The sequence below is a fragment of the Drosophila bipectinata genome, chromosome XR, assembly GCF_030179905.1.
Source record: "Drosophila bipectinata strain 14024-0381.07 chromosome XR, DbipHiC1v2, whole genome shotgun sequence".
Lineage (NCBI taxonomy): Eukaryota > Metazoa > Arthropoda > Insecta > Diptera > Drosophilidae > Drosophila > Drosophila bipectinata.
The window spans coordinates 18840023-18861080 of NC_091735.1; the positions used below are offsets into that span (position 1 = coordinate 18840023).

The 21058-nt window shown below is 34.9% G+C and overlaps 6 protein-coding genes across 7 annotated transcripts in view; 3 read left to right on the forward strand and 3 right to left on the reverse strand.

Annotated features, from left to right (window-relative positions):
* Positions 1-75: 75 nt before the first annotated feature.
* On the reverse strand, positions 76-3671 carry Ntf-2 (nuclear transport factor-2). 2 transcript variants are annotated; one of them, XM_017253653.3, is made up of 4 exons: positions 3371-3668; positions 2283-2354; positions 2117-2215; positions 76-564 (listed from the first exon to the last, which is right to left on the reverse strand). In XM_017253653.3, the coding sequence occupies exons 1-4, from the start codon at positions 3476-3478 to the stop codon at positions 451-453; spliced, it is 393 nt and encodes a 130-aa protein (XP_017109142.1). In that variant the 5' UTR covers positions 3479-3668; the 3' UTR covers positions 76-450. The 2 variants fall into 2 exon arrangements, with proteins under 2 accessions (XP_017109142.1, XP_070139276.1); XM_070283175.1 differs by lacking the exon at positions 76-564 and adding an exon at positions 1271-1611 and having other exon boundaries at positions 3371-3671.
* A 217-nt stretch (positions 3672-3888) lies between these two features.
* LOC108133640 (zinc finger protein 497) lies at positions 3889-5620 on the forward strand. Its single transcript, XM_017253644.3, has 2 exons — positions 3889-4258; positions 4324-5620. The coding sequence occupies exons 1-2, from the start codon at positions 3995-3997 to the stop codon at positions 5431-5433; spliced, it is 1374 nt and encodes a 457-aa protein (XP_017109133.2). The 5' UTR covers positions 3889-3994; the 3' UTR covers positions 5434-5620.
* Positions 5621-6991: 1371 nt separating this feature from the next.
* Positions 6992-9756, forward strand: LOC108133639 (glyoxalase domain-containing protein 4). Its single transcript, XM_043213116.2, has 4 exons — positions 6992-7210; positions 7446-7495; positions 7565-7671; positions 8946-9756. The coding sequence occupies exons 1-4, from the start codon at positions 7115-7117 to the stop codon at positions 9560-9562; spliced, it is 870 nt and encodes a 289-aa protein (XP_043069051.1). The 5' UTR covers positions 6992-7114; the 3' UTR covers positions 9563-9756.
* Positions 9757-9839: 83 nt separating this feature from the next.
* On the forward strand, positions 9840-13141 carry r-cup (ryder cup). The gene is made up of 3 exons (XM_017239726.3): positions 9840-10946; positions 12020-12318; positions 12384-13141. The coding sequence occupies exons 1-3, from the start codon at positions 9945-9947 to the stop codon at positions 12859-12861; spliced, it is 1779 nt and encodes a 592-aa protein (XP_017095215.1). The 5' UTR covers positions 9840-9944; the 3' UTR covers positions 12862-13141.
* An 835-nt stretch (positions 13142-13976) lies between these two features.
* LOC138925649 (fibroleukin-like) overlaps positions 13977-21058 on the reverse strand; it is a 53284-nt gene continuing 46202 nt past the window's right edge. Inside the window, exon 3 of the mRNA XM_070276515.1 lies at positions 13977-14494. Coding sequence (XP_070132616.1) covers positions 13977-14494 — 518 coding nt within the window. The remainder of the gene's footprint in view (positions 14495-21058) is intronic.
* On the reverse strand, positions 14578-20099 carry LOC122321904 (uncharacterized). The gene is made up of 3 exons (XM_070283093.1): positions 20001-20099; positions 14726-15107; positions 14578-14627 (listed from the first exon to the last, which is right to left on the reverse strand). The coding sequence occupies exons 1-3, from the start codon at positions 20064-20066 to the stop codon at positions 14578-14580; spliced, it is 498 nt and encodes a 165-aa protein (XP_070139194.1). The 5' UTR covers positions 20067-20099.

The window sequence follows — 21058 nt, forward strand, 5'->3', positions numbered from 1 at the left end:
TATTGAAACTTTTCAAAAATTAAAAAAAAAAAATGAAAAATATAGTTCATAGAATACAAAACAAAATATAAAATAAATGTTATTAAATCCCGACAATTCAGAGTACCGGGCTTGACAAAAGCGAACAAAAAATGTTAAAGGTAAATTCGAGCGCAAAAGCTCACATTTGTTTACATCGTAATAGTAGTTTAGCATATAATTTCGTGTTATTGTGTTTGGTTTTTTTTTTCTGTTGGTTTTTTTTTTTTTTTTTTTTTTCTTCTTGTTGATAAACGTGAGAACATGCTGTCCACATTATTATTGAGTTTCCACTGGGCAGCCAGTTGATGTGTTTGTTTTTCAGCCGCATCTTTGGATAAATTATAGTGTGTGTTCTTGATCTGCAAATCATAGTTCGGCGATTCCTAGGGCCTAGTTCTATTTAGTTCATTCGTTAATTTATAGTTTTCTTTATGCAGAGTTGTGGATGTTCAGCCGGAAGATGTCGTGGGCCACAAAGAAGGTGCCAGCATTTGCCTTCAGTACGAAAACCTGTGAGAATGCATGCGGCGGATCTTCGTCGCACTACAAAAAAAATAAAATAAATATAATTTTTCATTAATATTCAATTTTTTTTAACTTAATAAATATTAAAAGTTCATAAAAGTTAGTTCAAAAAGCGTGCGTAAAACCAATTTTGTCATTTTTTGAAGTGGTAGAAGGGGTTAAGAGGTACTGTGGTTGGTTGGATCGAAAAGTAAACACAAATTCAAGCCAAAAGGTCAAAGGTAAAGAGGGTGTACAGCTGGCAGCCGATTTATAAAATACTAGAAGTGTGCAGGTGCATGTTTACTGTACAGTGATCGCTCATTAAAGTGGCTAGATTATTATATTATGGTGTTTTTTCTTTAAAAAAATAATCATATATAATTTGAATTTTGTTTATATAAATATATATTTTTTTTTATATATAGAATTTAGTTTTATTTTTTTTCAGCGACCACTGCATTTTTTTGTTAAACAACCAAACACAAAATTTAACAAAAACCATGCACAAAATTAAAGGTTTTCGATTTCATTCATGTTCCAGTTTTGAATTTTTAAATATTTTTAAGAAATTATTAAAATAATAAGAATATAGTCTTATTAAATCTTATTTTGTTAAGTTTACAAATTTCAAATAAAATCAAGAACATTAATGAAATAATTTGGTGTTTTTGGTTAATTGTCTCGATTTTTCATTTCAGCATTCACGTACTGTGAGGGCAGTTGGAAAATTAGAAGTTTTCTTGGTTTTGTGGGCGGAGAGTTTTGGGCTGGACTGCCGCACAGGATAATGAAATACACATATAAATATATATTTTGAAATTTGTTGGCTTGTCGTTTTGGTGCAAGACTTTCAAATCATTTGGTTGCTTTTCTGGCTCGTTTCGGTTTCTTGCATTTTATATTATTATGGCCTGTCGCCGTCGTCAGGTGAGTGGAGCGTATGGGGGGATCGATGGCAGATCGATGAAGCTGCTACACATCGTGCAGCGATAGCCGAAAGATATCGTGTTGCACAAAAAAACTCCCACCAACTGGCTTCAAAACGAAGGTCTGTATGTAGGCATGCGGCTGATCCTCGTCCGTCTATTTAATTTCAATTACGATTTCAGTTACGAATTCGATACAAACACAAACCAAAATTGAGATATATACGATATAGGATATATAAAAGTATGTATATATATATATATATATTCATATATAAAGCTGAAGCAGCTGTTTGGCGATTGAATTATAGCACTGCCCGAATATACTAGGAAATGTTAAACGATAGGTTTTTATTTAATTTTCTAGAAAAAAAATTGTTTATAATTACTACAAGCTGGGTATAGGTTTTCTGGTTAAGAGTTATGGATATATCTTAGCATTTTTTACAAGTATCAAGACTATAATTATGAAGCAAAAAAAAAAAACTTTGTAAAGTGCTTTTAAAAAAAAACTACACTACAAAAAAGACAGTGCTATTATCCTAACCGCCACTAATTAAAAAAAAGACTCAAGCCATTGAAATAATTTCATTCATGGTTCTAGTCTTTGTTTAAGTTTAACTAAGTATGGGGTATTTATATTATTTTTTTGTAATCTTCACCTGCAGTCGACCAAGAACATTAATCAGAACACCGCCGTCAAAGGTGGGCTGCGAATCAACTGTGGTTATGACACGGGTGATCTTCTGGAAACTCAGACTCTGCAAAGTTAAAAATAATAATATTATTAAATAGGTTTCTTAATGGTTAAATTCATTCGGTACTTACCTGTACTTTCTCAAGAATTTTTGGTGCTCCCTGAATCTGATGGCCTTCGAAGGTCATGAACGAGTCTGTCGCCTGGAAAAGATCAAAAATATTAATTAATTTTAGAAATTTCTTATAAAATGCGTTATAAAAAGTCAATAGAATATATGATAATTGGTAAAATAAATGTACTTAGTACTAAGTAAATAAAATATATTATTAGTTCTTAATTTATTAGTTATAAAATAATTAAATTAAATAAAAGTTGTAAGCTTCTGACAGAATATGTGGTTTTTGGACATGAATAATCATGATTTGAGGAACTATAAAATAAATAAGTTATAATTTATTATTAAAGTTTAAAAAAAAGTTAGCAATTACAAAAATTTCTTACTCATTTTTATAATTATTATAAGATATCTTCTAATTCATGGTATTTTTTAGGTTTCTAAATATATTATAAAATTATTAAACTTAAATAATGATAATTTAGTTTATTAAAAACTAAAGTCATATATTTAAGACAAAAATACAACTTTTAAGATAAACAGAATTTTCTCCTCATATTTTTTATACATATTTGTAGTTGCTATAATATTGACCACCAACGTAGCCTATACATATATGTATATAAGAGATATGTATGTTTGTGCGTGCGTGTGTGTGGCATGTGTCACCCGAAACTTCGAGAATCCATGCTCCCCTCCGGTGCTCTCTCTTTCTTTCACCGCACACCTCTATATTCATGGTCCAGCATTAAAAATATTCATCATTTTCAGCTGCTGCAATTTTCCGCCGAAAAAGTTCATGCACATTCTTGATTTGCGCGCTCTTTTTTTTCTGCGCTACTTCTGCCACCGATGTCGCTGCCGCTGCTGCTGCTGGAGGCGGAATTTTTCAAGGGCGCGTCGCGCGTCACCTGTGCTCCACAGGAGTGAGCGGGAAGGAAGAAGAGCTGGCCATTAGCAAGAGGAAGAAGATGCAAAAGCAGAAGAAGAAGAAGCAGCAGCAAGCAGAAGCGCAAAGCGGGAGCGCAATTTTTATGTGAAAATACGGCGAAAAAAAAAGCGCAAAAAACATTCAGCATAATTAAGATGTATGACACTTACACTATAGAAATTAACAACGTTGGCCCGATTCGCCGGGTCATCGAAAATGGCATAATATTGCTGGACGAATCCCTTGCCAATATCCTCGTACTGCGGATTTAGAGACATTCTGGCGAAATTATGTTTTATTTGGCTGCTATCACTATGTGTTTCTGCGGCGTCAGCTGTGTGGCGGATATCCAATATCCTGGGCGAACTTTAAGTGTTTAGCGGGTGTTGAAAAACCAACAAAAAGTGAAGTAAAAACTTGGACCTGAAGAATCTCTTGGAATTTAGTGGGCAAGTGTGACCGTGCCGTGTCGGTTTGTAAAATACCAAAAAATCGTTCTTTTGTGCCATCCCTGGTATTTTCAATGGCCTTACAACACTACATGTGGGTTAATATATTTAATTAATTTTATTTATATAGTTAATATTAATTTATTTATATGTTGATATAGATATTATTTTATTATTGTCTATTATTTTATTATTGATCTTTTATTTTGTTACTTTAACAGTCTGGCAACGCTGCCAACGACTCACTGTAACAGCTGGGGAATTTTTTTTTTTTTAAAGAAAACTTTATTAAAATCTAAAACGAAGTTGTTCATTGCCTTTGGCGACTCCCAACCGATCGCAGCGATGTTATCCGCCGCCGAGTTGGCCCGCCTCTGCAGGATCTGCCTGCGCCAGCTCAAGGACCCCCAAAAACCAAACTCCAGACTGATTATTTTGCTGAAAAAATTCCTGGACATCGATATCCTGCATCAGGAGGCCGGCTTTCCCACCGACATTTGCAACTTGTGCCACAATGCTGTGGCCTATTTCGAGGAGCTGTGCCAGGTGGCCAGGGAGACGACCGAAAAGCTGTGCGACCAGCTAAAGGATAGCCAGGATTTCCCCAGGGTGGATATATGCTGGATTTTGTAGCTTTTGGCCAAATATTTAACGCTTCCTTAGGGTCTTAACAGGTGAAGGAGGAGCCGCTGGACATTGAGGCTGATGAACAACTGAAGGAGGAGCAGGAACTGACTCTAAATGCTGGTGAAGAGCACATAGAAGGACCAGCCGGGCCACCGGAACAGGAGCAGCGCGAGAGGCAGGACTTTCGGCAGGAGCAGCCCATGCCGCAGCACAAGCAGAAACGAGCCGGTCTGGCATGCAACGAGTGCGGCAAGCAGGTCTACAAGCTGCCCTACCTGGAGGCTCATATCCGCAGCGTCCATCAGGGTCATTCCAAGCCGTTTCTGTGCCGCAACTGCGACAAGTCCTTCACCCGCTACGAGCAGCTGCGCTCCCATCAACGCAACGCCCATCCCCAGCTGCAGCAGCAGCAACTCCAGGAGCTGCGCGAACTGATCTGCGAACTCTGCAACCGGCAGTACAGCACAAAGAATGCTCTCGGTGAGCATCTGAAGCGGCACGCACAGACCAAGGAGCACGTCTGCGAGCACTGCGGCGTGGCGAAGGTGACGCGCACCGAACTGCGCACCCATATGCGCACCCACAATCCCACCTGGGAGCGCTTTAAGTGCGAACAGTGTCCGCAGCTGTTTCGCCACAAGAGCGCCATAACCCGGCATGTTCGGGTCGTCCACGAGGGGCAGCGGCGTTTCCAGTGCGGTCACTGCGAGAAGCGGTTCGGCACTCATGCCTCCCAGTTGCGTCACGAGAGGGTGCACGGCAAGTCATCGCGCGGCACAAAGAAATCATCAGCCAGAGGTGGAGTCTCTGTCGAGGTGGAAGAGACTGAGCCGGTTGAGGAATCCTGGCCGTTAGTTTGCATTCACTGCCAGGAGCCATGCGTGACGCGTCAGAACCTGGAGTTGCACTTGCGCCGGCACAGTGGCAGGAAGCGTCAAAGGCAGCACTACCAGGAGCAGGATGCCGACGAGGAGATGCCGCAGGTGGAGGCTGACAAGGAAAAGGCTGTGGTGGAGCAGAAGCAAAAAGAACAAGATCCCGATTGGTCAAGCTATGAGCTGGAACCCAAAGTGAAAGAAGAGGAGGAGGAGGAGGAGGATGATGATGATGATGAGGAGGAGGATGACGAGGTGGAAGAGGAGTTGGATATCTTATGATTATCACATTCCAAAATTAGCTTTAGCCTGTACCTGAAGTACACAAAAAATAAGAAAGTTTTTCGGTTTTTTTTTTTGAATTTTCACTATTTTTTTGGAATTTAGAAACCAAGAAAAACTTGCGACTTAAAGTTGTTACTTATTCTTACATATATTACATACTGTATTAATTTTTTTATATACATATATATTTTATATAAATATATTGAATATTTTTTAATAATGTTTGATGTTTGAAATATACATATTTTCTAAAGTATTAATTTTTGAGAGTTTCTTTTGTTGGGAAATTAAAGGATTATATCTGAATCGGATCAGATATATAACTTAAGACATAATTATGAAATTCACCTTTTGAATATGATTTTATAATTATGATTTAATTTATTAAATTAATTTTATAATTACCCTTCGCCAAGAAATTGAAATGAAATTTTTTATGAAAAGTAAGCATTTTGATTTATTTATTAATTTTTTTTTGCAAATTGTTTATCCAAAAAAAATAAATATTTATAGACAGAAAGTATCAATGACGAAATATTTTCTCACCCTTTTTGTGGGAAAGACATTTCTTAGTTTATTTATTTTACAAAAAATAATTTAAACAATTCTTATTGCAAAGCTAGCAGAAATGGCATGGGAATTTTTTTCATAAAGAAATATATATAGAGAATAGAGTAATCGACTAAATTATAGTACTAATTTTTTAATAATTTAAATTTACTTTAAATCTTTATTTATTTTATCTCTAGGCATGAGTATTTTTTTAAGTATAAACCTCTAATCGTTTATGTTCCTAAGAAAAAAAGTGCCTTCAAGTATAAAACTTAAAAAAATATATATTCATATATGTATTTAAAAAACAAATTATATATTTTTTTTAAATAATTTTTTATAGAAATTTATTTTAAAAATAGTTTTATTTGTCAGTTTTTAATAAAACTTCAAGAAATTAGAAATTAGACTTACCATTTTAGTTGTTATTAAATAAATATCAATATAATAATGTAAAACCAAGAAGTAATTTATGTATTTATTCCTTAAAAATATATTTTAAAAAATTATATACATACTTAAGGGGTTTTACCATCTTTTACATATAAAAACTGTAAAGCATATTTTTTACGAAAAAATAATTAATTAATAAAATATGTTATTATGTATTTTAGAGTTAATGATGTATTATTAATCACAATTAATTAAATTTGCAAAAAAACCCAATGAATATTGTAAAAATTTTTATAAAATTATTAACAAGCTTGGAATTAAAAAAATTTTGTATAAAAGTGTTTGACTTTGAAGCTATTAATTAAAAGCTTGTTTCAATTAATTTATTAGATAATTTCAAGCTTTAGAAATGCTAAAAAATCCAAATGAAAATTTTATAATTTATTTTAGAAACTAATATTTCGTCAAAAAACATTTAAAGTTGTCCTAAATGGCATGGTATTAATATATTCTCGTTATATTTTTAATTTCTTAAATATTTATCCCTTTTAAACACATAATCTGGTATCTTGAAAAGCTCTTAAACACTGGTATTTTGTAAACGCCGCACCTAAGGTCACACTAAAACCGTCGTACAAAAGCCCCTCCGTAATTGCGGCAGAAAACAGTACAAATCCGGAATAATAAACAAACGGATTGAAGAAATTTTAAGAAAAAAATATACAGAAGAAAGATGACAGCCATACCGGGACGTGCCTTGCATTATGTTTTCAAGATCGGAGATCGGGCCAAGAACGCCTTCTTCTTCCGCCAAATTCTGGGCATGAAGGTAAGTGATGGGATGGTGGGGGGATCATCAGGAATCCTTATCGGGAAAGTTATAGTATGTTATGTCTGGACGCAGACGTCTTTTTCTTTTATCTCAACGACGTGTCAACGACTTGGCTAATTAAAAAGCCCAGATGCCCGATAATGTTTAATGACTGTGTAACTTTTTTTTTTTTTTTTTGTTTGCTGCGTGTTCTTATCAGTCTATCTCACTCTCTCTCTCACATGACAAACAGGTTTTGCGGCATGAGGAGTTCAAAGAAGGCTGTGACGCGGAATGCAATGGGTAAGTGGGTGCTACTAAAGGACTAATCAAGGACTAACTATAATTTTTAATTTTTTAAATTCTAAACAGACCCTATGATAATCGCTGGAGCAAAACTATGATCGGTTATGGCCCAGAGGACTCGCATTTTGTGATCGAATTGACATATAATTATGGAGTAACAAGCTACGAATTGGGTGAGAAATTATTAAGAAATAAAATTCTAAAAATTTTTATATTTTAAGCTTAAAAAAATAGACATTAAAGACATATAATGTACTGGAAATTATGGAGAAGATATATGGAAGATATAGACATATAGATATAGACAAAATAGACATTTGGAACTCATATGTTGTATTGGAAATTATGGAGAAGATATATAGATATTTTAGACATTTTTTTAATTATTAAGCTTTAAAGAAGGTTTCTTAAATTTTTTTAAATTTTCTTTTAAATATTATAGATCCTTATATGGTAGATCTTGGTACATAAATAAAATATCTACATGGTGTGGATTTTAATTTGGTATAAGAATTGATTTTATCAAGTTTCTATTAAATAGTACCTATTTTTAACAGGTTTTAACGATTTGTTAAATATATTTTTTATTTTTATGTTTTATTTAGATTAATATTCCTTCAAATGGATTTTATTCTAAAATTTAATTTTCGTATTATTTTAATTTTTGTTTATCAATTTCTTTTTATACTTTCTAAAATAATATACATCACAGCTTGATTTAATATTTTATTAAAAATGTAGTCTTTGCATAGAATCGGTAATTTTTTAAATAAATTACTTGCTATAATAATAATAATAATCTTTAAAAAGAAGATAATTATAAGACAATTAGTTCAACAATAGAGAATAGTTCACGTGATAGAGAATTATTTTCCCATAAAAAAAGCTTAAATAGATTACCTTAAATAAAATGTTATAAAATCTTTTTAAAAACCCAACTTCTTTATGACGCCTTCATGATCAAGCAACTAAATAGCAAGATTATTTTTTGGAGTATTTTTTAAACGTATTTAGGAAAGTACTTGAAAAAAAATAAAGAAATCACTTGTCGTCTTATCGGAAAGCACAAAAGGCTAGTTCTTACATTGACAATTTTATAATGAAGTGGCTTTGATACGCAATATTTAAGGCTATTATTAAACTTTGATTTGATAAATGACAAAGCAGGTTAAGCTTCATACAAGTGATTATTTTTAAATAATCATTTGATTAAAATTAATCTGGAAATTAGATGAAAGTCAAGCAGAAGTAGTTTAATTTTAAGAAATCAGCAATAAGATTCTTAAAAGATAGTTTATAAATAAAAATGATTAAAGATATTCTATCGATGATAAAGTATTAAAATTATAAATAAGTAAGTTTAGTTAAGTAAGTTTTTAAGATTAAAAGCTTAACACTTATTCTTTTCTTAGTTTCTTTAACTAATTCATGTTTTTCTGCTTTTCAGGCAACGATTTTGGTGGCGTTACCATACACTCCAAGGACATCCTGTCCCGTGCCGCCAAGCATTCGTATCCCGTCAAGAAAATCGACGGAAAAGAAGGCAGTCTTCTGACTTCTCCCGATGGCTACAAGTTCTACATCATCGACCAGGCACCGGCGGCTGGCTCCGATCCCGTTCAATCAGTGGAACTGAATGTCACTAATCTGCCAAAATCGAAGAACTACTGGCACAACCTCCTCCAGATGCAGCTGCTCGAGGAGAAGGACAAGAGCCTGCGTTTGAGTTACGGCAGCAAGCAGGCCTCGTTGGTGATCACAGAAATCTCGGATCCATTGGACCGAGCCAAGGCCTATGGACGGATTGCTTTCGCTATTCCGGCAGCCAAGCAACCGCCACTTCATGAGGCTGTCAAGGCGGCCGGCACAACGATATTGAAGCCATTGATTACTCTGGATACGCCGGACAAGGCATCCGTTACGGTTCTCATTCTGGCGGATCCGGATGGTCATGAGATTTGTTTTGTGGATGAGGAGGGCTTTGGGGAGCTGTCTCAGGTGGAGAAAGATGGCGATTCCCGTCTGGACTCGTACATTCGCAAGGATCCCTTCCAGCCGAAGTGATGTGACGGACTATGTACCTTAAGAAATGGAATTTATATGGACATACCATTTTTGTATTGCTATTTGCGGTTGAATTGTTAATGTTTTCCACCTTTTTTTTTGAGAGAGAGATATTATATATACAGAGTGTGATTATATTTTGTGATCATACCTCTTATTTAAACAAAGAAATTTCTAAAATTTTACAATCTGGATCTCCCAAGTCTTTATAAACATTCCTCATATTTTTTTCTTCGATTTCCTAGCATTTTCTTTCATTTTTATATAAAAACTTTAGTCTTATTGTGTTCTTTTTAGATTATAATTAATTGTTTTTAGGGTTTCTTGTAGTTTTTGTTTTTTACTTTGTTTTTTTTTTTATTAAACCGACGAGGAACCAACAATGAAGGTAGATTCGACACTTACGGCACCGGCAGGTGTCCTCGTGAAGGAACAGAAGCCATGGGAGCTATTCGACTGGCCGGTGGAACAACAAAGGGGCATCCATCGCAGTTGGGGCCAATATTTTTCCAGAGCCCGGATGAACAATGCCGCCCAGAAGTACTTTGATTTGTGCATCGAGAATCATTCGCATATCGATACCCAGGCTTTGCATATGCGGAGTCAGTTCCTGAGATCGGTGGCCATGCCATCGTTGGCCCTCAAGGATAGCAAGAAGGCGTGCAAGTTCTCGGACGATGTGCCAGCCTTTGCCATGGAAGAGGGTGATTGTCTCTATGATCTGAACCGTTTCGAGGACAACAAATCCATACTCCACAATAATATCCGGAAGCACATTGGAACTTCGATAAGGCCATTCGAGAAACGTCTCGGGGTGGTGGATGAGAACTTCAAGGATAGCACCGGGGATAGTTTGGTCAGCTTCTTTCTGGAGCATTCCGATCAAATGCCTGGGTTCTATGAACACAAGAGGGATCAACTCATAAAGGCCGATACTCGACCATTGTGGAAAATCCTGAAGGAGCGACAGGAGTGCGATGTCCAGAGTGTCATAGATAAGAAGGAGGTAATGCTATCGCCTTTGGAAATGGAACGAAGACGCCGGAAAACGAAAATCTTTTACCAGAACTATCTTGGCCGGACATGGACGGATTTTATTTTTTTAAAGACTCTACGAAGGAATCCCAATCTCCTGGTGAACGGCGGCTTTGGCACCTCAAAGGAGAGAAGTGATTATCTTTACAGGTCCTTCCAGAGGATCAAGACCTTTGCCAGGATGCTGCATGCCAGGAGTCCCATGTATAACGAATATTTCCAGCGCAGTCCCCAGATGATGGCCGACCTGAGGGAAGCCAATCTGTTTAGGATCCAATACCAGACCAGGCGGAACATGCACAGTATTCTCAATACGATTCGATTGCTGAGGAAGCGAAACGATATCAAGGTAAATTCTATAAGGATTTCGTATGATTATTAATCGATTTAGATACCGGTTATCGATGGTAATTAGATCTAAAATTTTTAAAGATATTCCCTTTAAGGATTGTGTATATATTGGGAGAGATATAGATTTCCTTGAGGGATTTATTCCACCTTTCGAGTCATTTTTCTTACTTCTCCAGGAAAATATTTAAAAAATTTTTAAAAATATTTTTATTTAAGGTTTTAAAGAAAATTAATAGCCAATCGATCTAGCTTCTTTTAAATTGTTTCAATTAGGGATTGAATATACATATAATGGCAAAAATATGACCTTCCCAGAGTGCCATTTTCTCCTTTACATGCTTTTCCTAGTTTTTTCAAGAGGACTCTCTCCGAAAAACTTTTAAAATCTTTAAAAAATATTTTATTTTACGGTTCTATTAAATATTGATAGTGAATCGATTTAGGGTTCTTTTAGTGTATTCCGCTTAAGGATCTGATATATATTGGCAAAGATATAACCTTCACCGTGGGCCATATAGCTCTTTCAAGGTGCTCCCCCAGAAAAAAACGAAAAAATTAATTTTTAATATTTGTTGATTTGAAGTTAAAACTAATATTATTAGAAAATTGATGTACGACTATTTTAACGTGTTTTCCTCTAAGATCTGATATATATTGGCTAAGATATGACCTTTCCCGAGAGCGATATAGCCATATACATAGCTTCCAATGCCATTCTTCATTTCTCCCAGGTATTCCCCAGAAAAAAGGGGAAAAAAATTAAAAAAAAAATATTTTGATCTTAAGTTTTAATGAGTATTGATAGAAATACGATTTACTATTTTCTTAAGGTGTTTTTTTTTATCTAGGATCTGATATAAATGCCTTAATACATGGCCCTTCCATATTAACACTCCCAAACCATTCTTCATTTTTAAAAGAGCTCAGAGAAAAATTTAAAAAATATATATTTCCATTCCAGGGTTTATTGAAAATTATTAATTAATCGGCCAACAATACAACGATATATCTTTAAAAATATATTGCGAAAATAATTCATTGTTTATAAATTTGTTTGAAAAATATTTACAGAAACTTCGCAAATTCGTAGAGGATGTGATGGGCAACTATGTGGTTATTAAAACCACCCGGGTCATGCCTTGGAAGGTCGAGTTTATGAACGAGGTCTATAACCACTTGGCTTTAAGTCTCTGTGAGAATTATCGACTGCCACCGCATCGGGTGTCGCCTTATGACAAAAATGCAATGTGCCATCTACTCAATATTCCAGTATCCAAGCCATTGGAGCACTTGGAGTTTGTTTTTGGAGATAGATCCACATATTCGTATGCGGGAACTGAGAAGCAAACAACCTATAGAATGGCTGATCAGTTAGTGAATTACATATTTAAAATTCTATTCAAGTTATTTTTTAATTTTAATTTTCCTATAACAGTAATAGTATATTACAATTGGAAAAACGTCTTTTTTTCGCCCGCCTACCCATGGAACGGACCTATCTGCTCCACGAGCTGGCCGATCGCCATATGCAAGTGAATCATTTTGTCCAGTGCCTGTCCTATGCCCAGAAAGCCATCGACGAGGCGAAACGATGTAGCAGTCTTGTCTGGCAGTTTCTGGCCACTATGTTGATGGCCAAGTCCCATGCCGTGCTCCACAAATACGAACGACAAACCGAGGTCCTTAATTCCGCCTACGACCTAGCCACCGAACTGAAGTCCCCGCAACTATGTACCTTCATCGAATTGTGTCGCATGCTGAACAAGGACTATATAACATTAAGGAAAATGTCCCAGTTGGTGACCAGTAAGCGTCTTAGATCGAAAATCTCGAATAGATCCAGTTTTTTCAATTCCCCACAATATTCGCCCGATCATCACAGGGCGGAGGACGAAGAACGTATGCCTGTCTGATCCAATGCATCGGATAAAAACCTCTCTCAGGATATATTCTGTTAGAGGTTTTTATTCGATCCATTGCATCTTTGTCAGACATACTATCTTCTTCATTTTATTAAAAAGTAAAAAGAAATTTTTATAAATATTAATGAAAAAAAAAGATAGAAAGATAAAGAAACTTTGAAAAATGTATAGAAAGTAAAACAAAATCATAAAAAGTTTTAAAAAATCTAACAAAATCGAAAGGTAAAAAAAAAACCATCAAAGATAATGCTAAGAAATTGTATAATAAAATAAAAAAAGAGAAAATCTATTATTTTTGAAATTAAAATAAAGGGAAGGAAGAGTATTTTATAATTATATGATAGCTTATTATACCCTTTGCAGAGGGTATTATAATTTTTTCGATATCTATTTATATAGCCTTCGATATAGCGTCGATATAGCCTTAAACTCGACTGCGTTACCTGAGGAATCTTGTCCTTTAACTAATGCAATTTGATTTTTTCAGTTCAGATAAATCTGTGACAAGTTATCATTATATTTTATTATTATCATATTATTATGATAGTTATTATCAAGTTATTATCATATTTTAATTTAATATTTTTTCACACATGTTGTTCAACTGTTAATTGAACTGCACCAATTTATTTATACCCCCCCTTAAGTCACTACCCACAACTAAACAAGAGTCGATTGTTTATTTTTCAAAAGCGGAGCCTTGGGGCTGATCCTGAAATGTCTGAAATTCTAAATGTCGGTTTCCGACCATCTCTACCTTTTTGCAGTGAAAAAAATTATTTTTGATTAATTTTTAGTTATTTTATTTATTTATTTTAATCAAAACCTAAAAAATAGAAGAGTACAGTTTATCTAATTATCGTCTTTATAATTTTTAAATTAAAATAATTACATTTTAATGAATATTTTTAATCTTTATATTTTATAAAAATGTTTCATTTTCCAAGTACGTGTTAAAATGGTGTTTGCTTTTTTCAATCTGCTCTTCGGATGTGCATTTCAATGTAAAACTTACTTCTAAATAAAAAAAATAAAATTTAAAAATTGTTTCGAGTTAGTTATTTTAGAAATGTTCAGTTGGAGATGAAACAAAAGGAATAACCAATCTAGAATACACACCTCATACCAGGATCGAACCACCAGCCATAGCCATATTCCTTTGCCAAATTACGATAAGGAACTCCATCCTCGTCTCGATCGAAGGTGGAAAATTTGGAACCCTGCTTAGGGATCGTCCAGTCGTATCCAATACAATTGCGAATGCTTTTCAGCTTGTACCCTTCGCTTCTATCGGCCACAATAAAGTTGTTGCATTTGATTGGTTGTGGATAGATAAATAAAAGCACTTCATGAGGCTTTCCACTGGTCAGATGATGCAATCGGTTGAGTCCAATAAAGAACTCATTTTCAAACTCAGTTCCAACATCACCGAATCCACGTTCATAATCCTCATACGTGCGATTAAATGTTTGTGAAGTATACATTTTTTTATAAACATATAACCATCCAGATCCAATATCCGAATCTGAATAACAAACCGATTTAAACGGGTCTGAGCCTGGTAGTTGGATTTCGCGGAAGACTAACAATTCTTTTTGGTTTCGTGGACAAGGATCTGGAAAATCTGAAAAACTCGTTATGTTATTTTGTAAATTACTGGGTTCTGCCGACTTACCTATGGTTTCTATTTTCGGAGTCGTCTCAATCTTAATATTGGGCAGTGCAGTTGTTGGGACCTCTCCAGTTTCGACTTCCGACTTTGTTGGATTATTTTCATGAATTCCTCCAATCTTTACTATTTTTTCCAACTTGGCAATGCCTTCGCTGAACTGATTAGTCAACTTTGTAAGTTCACTTTTTTCTTTTAGTTCCCTTATTTGATCTTTTAGGAGGTCGATTTCCTTATTTTTCTGATTTATTAGATTGTCAACTTCCTGCTGCTTTGAATGCAACTGCGCATTTTTAACTTTCTCATCACTAAGTTGACTCTGCACTTCCGAATGCTTTCTCACCAAGTCCGAAAAATCCAGTTGGCATTTGGATATCTGGGCATATTGTTTTAGATCCTCGCTCTGCAAATCCGAGTATCGTTTCTGAAGTTCCGAATAGTCTGTCTTGCATCTTAGGAGCTGGGCATCCTTTTCATTAGTTTTCTCAAAATAGCGTAGTAGAGGTTTCACGATTGGATAACAAACCGATGCACATTGATCTTCCTGCTCTTCGGAGAGGTAGCATGACTGTGGAATAACAAATTAAATTACTTTTTAAAATAAATCACTCAAAACGGCTATTACTTCTTCCGATCCAAGGGAGGCAGAAATTAGGAAAATGGCAGAAATGATGGCCACGGGGAAGATCATCTTGTATTTTTTTAATTGAGCAGAAGTTTCTACTGAAAGAGTCTCTGGGAATATTTGAACTGATGCTGCGAGTCTTCAAGCTCCGGCTTTTTATAGCCATCCTTGGCCATGAGCTTGAGCTTTAGTGTCTGATAAGGAATTGGGAAATACCCACACATATAGAAATGCCAAAATATTCCACAGACAGAATTCGTACGAAAGGGATGTCAAAGGTTATTGGAGATTAGAGAGAGGTGATTAGCAACAAGATCTGGTTTATGTTCTTAGATTCGTTTTCTTGGTATATATTAAGGCTATATATAATACATATGTACATTTATGTATATGCAATAAATTACACAGTGCAACAAAAAAAAAAGGGGAGGAACTTTTTAAGTGCCATAAATAGTAGGAATTGTTTATCAGGGATATCAGAAATCAACTTTTTTTTTTTTAGAAATTTTATTTTTATACCCTTGCAGAGGGTATTATAATTTTGGTCAAAAGTGTGCAACGCAGTGAAGGAGACATCTCCGACCCTATAAAGTATATATATTCTTGATCAGGATCACCTCCTGAGTTGATATGAGCATGTCCGTCTGTCCGTCTGTCCGTCTGTCCGTCTGTCCGTCTGTCCGTCTGTCTGTTTCTACGCGAACTAGTCTCTCAGTTTTAAAGCTATCGTCTTGAAACTTTGCACACACCCTTCTTTCCTTTGCACGCAGTATATAAGTCGGAACGGCCCGGATCGGCCGACTATATCCTATAGCTGCCATATAACTGATTGATCGGAAATGGTATAACTTTGGTGTTTTTAGAGTTAGAGAGTTCAAATTTGACATGTGAGCTATTTTTGGCAAAACATTACGTCATGCCAAATTTCATAAGGATCGGCCGACTATATCCTATAGCTGCCATATAACTGAACGATCGGAAATGACCCAACTTTCGTGTTTTTGAAGATAGAAAGCTGGAACTTAGTACAGATTTAATTCTTGGTCAGTTGATCCAACCTACCAAATTTCATTAGGATCGGCCGACTATATCCCATAGCTGCCATATAACTGAACGATCGGAAATGGTATTTGGTAGAAATATCAACTTTCGTATTTTTGAAGATAGAAGTTTGGGACTTTTTTTAGATTTTGTATTGTAATAAATTGGATTATATATTCCTATTCCCATAAGGATCGGCCAACTATATCCGATGTTTGCGATATATATCCGGTTTTAACTGCAAGGGTATATAAACTTCGGCTCCGCCCGAAGTTAGCTTTCCTTTCTTGTTTTTTAAACGTTTTTCTCATAAAAAAAAACGCACATAAAAAAACACTCTGCAAAAAAAAATTAGAAGAACCAGATGGGGAAAACTTGCAGTGAAAAAAAAAGTCCAAAGATGAAAATAAGAAAACAGAGTTTGAAACTTTTAATGCAAAAAATCCAATAAGTTGTGGCTGAGACTGAGAGAGAGGTCCCTGATAATTGCGAACTATAAAAAAAAAGTTAGAGAAAGAAAGAAATTAAAGGAACTACACTGGAAAAAAAATAGTTTATAAAAGTTAAGAACATACATATTTTTGTATATTTTTATTTAAAAGAAAAGACTAAAGTTTCAATATATGGCTATCATGAATTTGAAAAAAAAAATATTTAATTTATTTAATTACTATTTTTTTTAGTGTTAATTTTTTTAGTTGAATGGCCAATGACAATATTGGTCAAGCACTGGAGAAAGGGGGTTTAATGTCCAGGGTTTCTCTTTCAACTCTTTCTCCCTTTTTTTTTTCAAAGTCCATATATATACCTAGTATATATTATTGTTTTTTCTCTGGTAGTTTCGTATCGAAATCATCGATTTCTTGACCCAACAATTGGTGTTTGCTTAGCGGCAATCATCGTTAAAATCGTCGAGGTGGGGGGTCATCTAATGATATATATTGCACATATATGTATGGCTAATAGCTATGGAGCTATGGCATTACAAATGATTTGTTTACACTTTAATTTTCTCTAATAGTGATGGGGGTTATAAGGGCTATCTTATAAGGAGGGAGATTATCATAAAAGCTTTGTCCGTGTGTCCGTTAGTTCTTTTGGGCCTTTTTACCTAAATAGGTATTTTTTTTTACCTAAATGGAGGTCTAGCCTCTATGTTAGAGACTAGCTTTACAAAGGTTACAACCTTAATAAGAAACTAGAGAAATATATTAAATATATGCATTTTTTATTAAGCTAAAATAAGATTGTCCGCGTGTCCGCCTGTCCTTTACTTCTTTTGGGTCTTATTTTTATACCCTTGCAGAGGGTATTATAATTTTGGTCAAAAGTGTGCAACGCAGAGAAGGAGACATCTCCGACCCTATAAAGTATATATATTCTTGATCAGGATCACCTCCTGAGTTGATATGAGCATGTCCGTCTGTCCGTCTGTCCGTCTGTCCGTCTGTCCGTCTGTCCGTCTGTCTGTCCGTCTGTCTGTTTCTACGCGAACTAGTCTCTCAGTTTTAAAGCTATCGTCTTGAAACTTTGCACACACCCTTCTTTCCTTTGCACGCAGTATATAAGTCGGAACGGCCCGGATCGGCCGACTATATCCTATAGCTGCCATATAACTGATTGATCGGAAATGGTATAACTTTGGTGTTTTTAGAGTTAGAGAGTTCAAATTTGACATGTGAGCTATTTTTGGCAAAACATTACGTCATGCCAAATTTCATAAGGATCGGCCGACTATATCCTATAGCTGCCATATAACTGAACGATCGGAAATGACCCAACTTTCGTGTTTTTGAAGATAGAAAGCTGGAACTTAGTACAGATTTAATTCTTGGTCAGTTGATCCAACCTACCAAATTTCATTAGGATCGGCCGACTATATCCCATAGCTGCCATATAATTGAACGATCGGAAATGGTATTTGGTAGAAATATCAACTTTCGTATTTTTGAAGATAGAAGTTTGGGACTTTTTTTAAATTTTGTATTGTAATAAATTGGGTTATATATTCCTATTCCCATAAGGATCGGCCAACTATATCCGATGTTTGCGATATATATCCGGTTTTAACTGCAAGGGTATATAAAATTCGGCTCCGCCCGAAGTTAGCTTTCCTTCCTTGTTTTTGATTATTTTTGTTATATTATGATAATCTCATAAGGATCGGCCAATTAAATCCAATGTTTGCGATATTTATCCGGTTTTAACTGCAAGGGTATATAAACTTCGGCTCCGCCCGAAGTTAGCTTTCCTTGCTTGTTTGTTTATTTATTATATTCAAAACTTAAAAAATAGAAGAGTACAGTTTATCTAATTATGGTCTTTATTATTTTTAAATTAAAATAATTATATTTTAATGAGTATTTTTAATCTTTATATTTTATAAAAATGTTTCATTTTCCAAGTACGTGTTAAAATGGTGTTTGCTTTTTTCAATCTGCTCTTCGGATGTACATTTTAATGTAATACCCACCGGAGCTAAAAGGTGCAGAACTGAAATAATAGAATTTAAAAATTATTTCAATTTATTTATTTTAGAAATGTCCAGTTGGAGATGAAACTAAAATAAAACCTAATTAGAATACACACCTCACACCAGGGTCGAACCACCAGCCATAGCCATATTCCTTTGCCAAATTACGATCAGAAACTCCATCCTCATCTCGATCGAAGGTGGAAAATTTTGAATCTTGCTTAGGGGGGCTCATCCATAAGTAGTCTCCAGAACAATTACCAATATTTTTCACCCTGTACCCTTCGCTTCGATCGCCCACAACAAAGTTGGGGCATCTGCTACGGCCAGAAAGGGTCCAAAAAAGCACTTCATGAGGCTTTCCACTGGTCAGATGGTGCAATCGGTTGAGTCCAATAAAGAACTCATTTGCCAACTCAGTTCCTACATCACCAAATCCACGTTCATAATCCTCATACGTGCGATTAAATTTTTGTGAACCATGATTTTTTCTATAAACATACAACCATCCAGATCCAAATGTCGAACTTGAATAGCAACCCACTTTAAACTTGTCTGAGCCTGGTAGTTGGATTTCGCGGAGGACGAAGTTAAGTTCTTGGTCTCGTGGACAAGGATCTGGAAAATCTGAAAAATTCGTTGTTTTTTTTTTTGCAAATAACTGGGTTCTGCCAACTTACCTATGGTTTGAGTTTTCGGTGTTTTATTATAAATATTAGGCAGTGGAGTTGTTGAGACCTCTCCAGTTTCTATTTCCGACTTTGTTGGATTATTTTCATGAATTCCTCCGTTCTTTACTATTTTTCCCAACTTGGCAATGTCTTCGCGGAACTGATTAGTCAACGTTGCAAGTTCACTTTTTTCTTTTAGTTCCCTAATTTGATCTTTTAGGAGGTTGATTTCCGTATTTTTCTGATTTATTAGATTGTCAACTTCCTGCTGCTTCGAATGCAACTGCGCATTTTTAACTTTCTCATCACTAAGTTGACTGAGCACTTCCGTATATTTATTTTGCACTTCTAAATTCGATTTCATTAATTCCGAATTATCCTTTTGGCATTTGGATACCTGGGCGTACTGTTTGAGACCCTCGTTCTGCAAATCCGAGTATTGTTTCTGAAGTTCCGAATAGTCTGTCTTGCACCTTAGGAGCTGGGCATCCTTTTCATTAGTTTTCTCAAAATAGCGAAGTAAGGGCTTCACGATCGGATAACAAACCGATGCACATTGATCTTCCTGCTCTTCGGAGAGGTAGCATGTCTGTGGAATTAAAAATTAAATTACTTTTCAAAATAAAAACACTCAAAAAAGGTATAACTTACTTCTTCCGATCCCAAGGAGGCGGAAATTAGGGTAATGACAGAAATGAGGGCCACGGGGAAGATCATCTTGTATTTTTATGATTGAACTTAACTTTCTACTGAAAGTCTTAGAGCTCCGGCTTTTTATAGCCATCCTTGGCCATGAGCTTCAGCTTTAGTTTCTGATAAGAAATTGGGAAATGCCCACACATATAGAAATGCCAAAATATTCCACAGACGGAATTCTTACGGAAGGGATGTCAAAGGTTATTGGAGATTAGAGAGAGGTGATTAGCAACAAGATCTGGTTTATGTTCTTAGATTCGTTTTCTTGGTATATATTAAGGCTATATATAATACATATGTACATTTATGTATATGCAATAAATTACACAGTGCAACAAAAAAAAAAGGGGAGGAACTTTTTAAGTGCCATAAATAGTAGGAATTGTTTATCAGGGATATCAGAAATAAACTTTTTTTTTTTTAGAAATTTTATTTTTTTTGATTATTTTGGTTATATTATGATAATCTCATAAGGATCGGCCAATTAAATCCAATGTTTGCGATATATATCCGGTTTTAACTGCAAGGGTATATCAACTTCGGCTCCGCCCGAAGTTAGATTTCCCTTCTTGTTTTAATTTATAATTCTTTGAAATCTTAATAATAAATTTAATAAGTTTATTACCTTCTTTAAATATTTACTTAATTTTTGTGACAATCACTGACATAGTTTACACAAATTTTAAGAAAAAAACAAAATAACAGCGCGGTTTCCATAATGGGTCAAAGATTGAAATGTCAGTGGCCATTTTTGTTTGCATAAAATTAAATATGCATTATCTAATGACATGAAAAAAAAGTTCAATTAAATGGGTTAACAAAATTAATGGCTATGACACAAAACTAACATCACATGAAAATGGAAATCATTTCAAAAAAACATAACAATTAAAAATCACATTCCCAACAAGATAATAACAATAACAATTCTCACTATTATTTGGCATTATTTTTTGTTCGATATAATTATAAATAAACAAAAATCTAAATAATAGCAAAAATACAAACAAAAA

Coding starts and splice junctions, on each gene's coding strand:
- Ntf-2 (XM_017253653.3), bottom strand. CDS start 3,478: ATGTCTCTAAATCCGCAGTACGAGGATATTGGCAAGGGATTCGTCCAG. Junction 2,355..3,370: donor ACGTTGTTAATTTCTATAGT/GTAAGTGTCATA, acceptor GATCTTTTCCAG/GCGACAGACTCGTTCATGAC. Junction 2,216..2,282: donor AAATTCTTGAGAAAGTACAG/GTAAGTACCGAA, acceptor TTAACTTTGCAG/AGTCTGAGTTTCCAGAAGAT.
- r-cup (XM_017239726.3), top strand. CDS start 9,945: ATGAAGGTAGATTCGACACTTACGGCACCGGCAGGTGTCCTCGTGAAG. Junction 10,947..12,019: donor GGAAGCGAAACGATATCAAG/GTAAATTCTATA, acceptor AAATATTTACAG/AAACTTCGCAAATTCGTAGA. Junction 12,319..12,383: donor ACCTATAGAATGGCTGATCA/GTTAGTGAATTA, acceptor TTCCTATAACAG/TAATAGTATATTACAATTGG.
- LOC108133639 (XM_043213116.2), top strand. CDS start 7,115: ATGACAGCCATACCGGGACGTGCCTTGCATTATGTTTTCAAGATCGGA. Junction 7,211..7,445: donor GCCAAATTCTGGGCATGAAG/GTAAGTGATGGG, acceptor CATGACAAACAG/GTTTTGCGGCATGAGGAGTT. Junction 7,672..8,945: donor AGTAACAAGCTACGAATTGG/GTGAGAAATTAT, acceptor TCTGCTTTTCAG/GCAACGATTTTGGTGGCGTT.
- LOC108133640 (XM_017253644.3), top strand. CDS start 3,995: ATGTTATCCGCCGCCGAGTTGGCCCGCCTCTGCAGGATCTGCCTGCGC. Junction 4,259..4,323: donor ATAGCCAGGATTTCCCCAGG/GTGGATATATGC, acceptor GGGTCTTAACAG/GTGAAGGAGGAGCCGCTGGA.
- LOC122321904 (XM_070283093.1), bottom strand. CDS start 20,066: ATGATCTTCCCCGTGGCCCTCATTTCTGTCATTACCCTAATTTCCGCC. Junction 15,108..20,000: donor CCTCCTTGGGATCGGAAGAA/GTAAGTTATACC, acceptor GTTATTCCACAG/TCATGCTACCTCTCCGAAGA. Junction 14,628..14,725: donor AAGGGAACTAAAAGAAAAAA/GTGAACTTACAA, acceptor AATCCAACAAAG/TCGGAAGTCGAAACTGGAGA.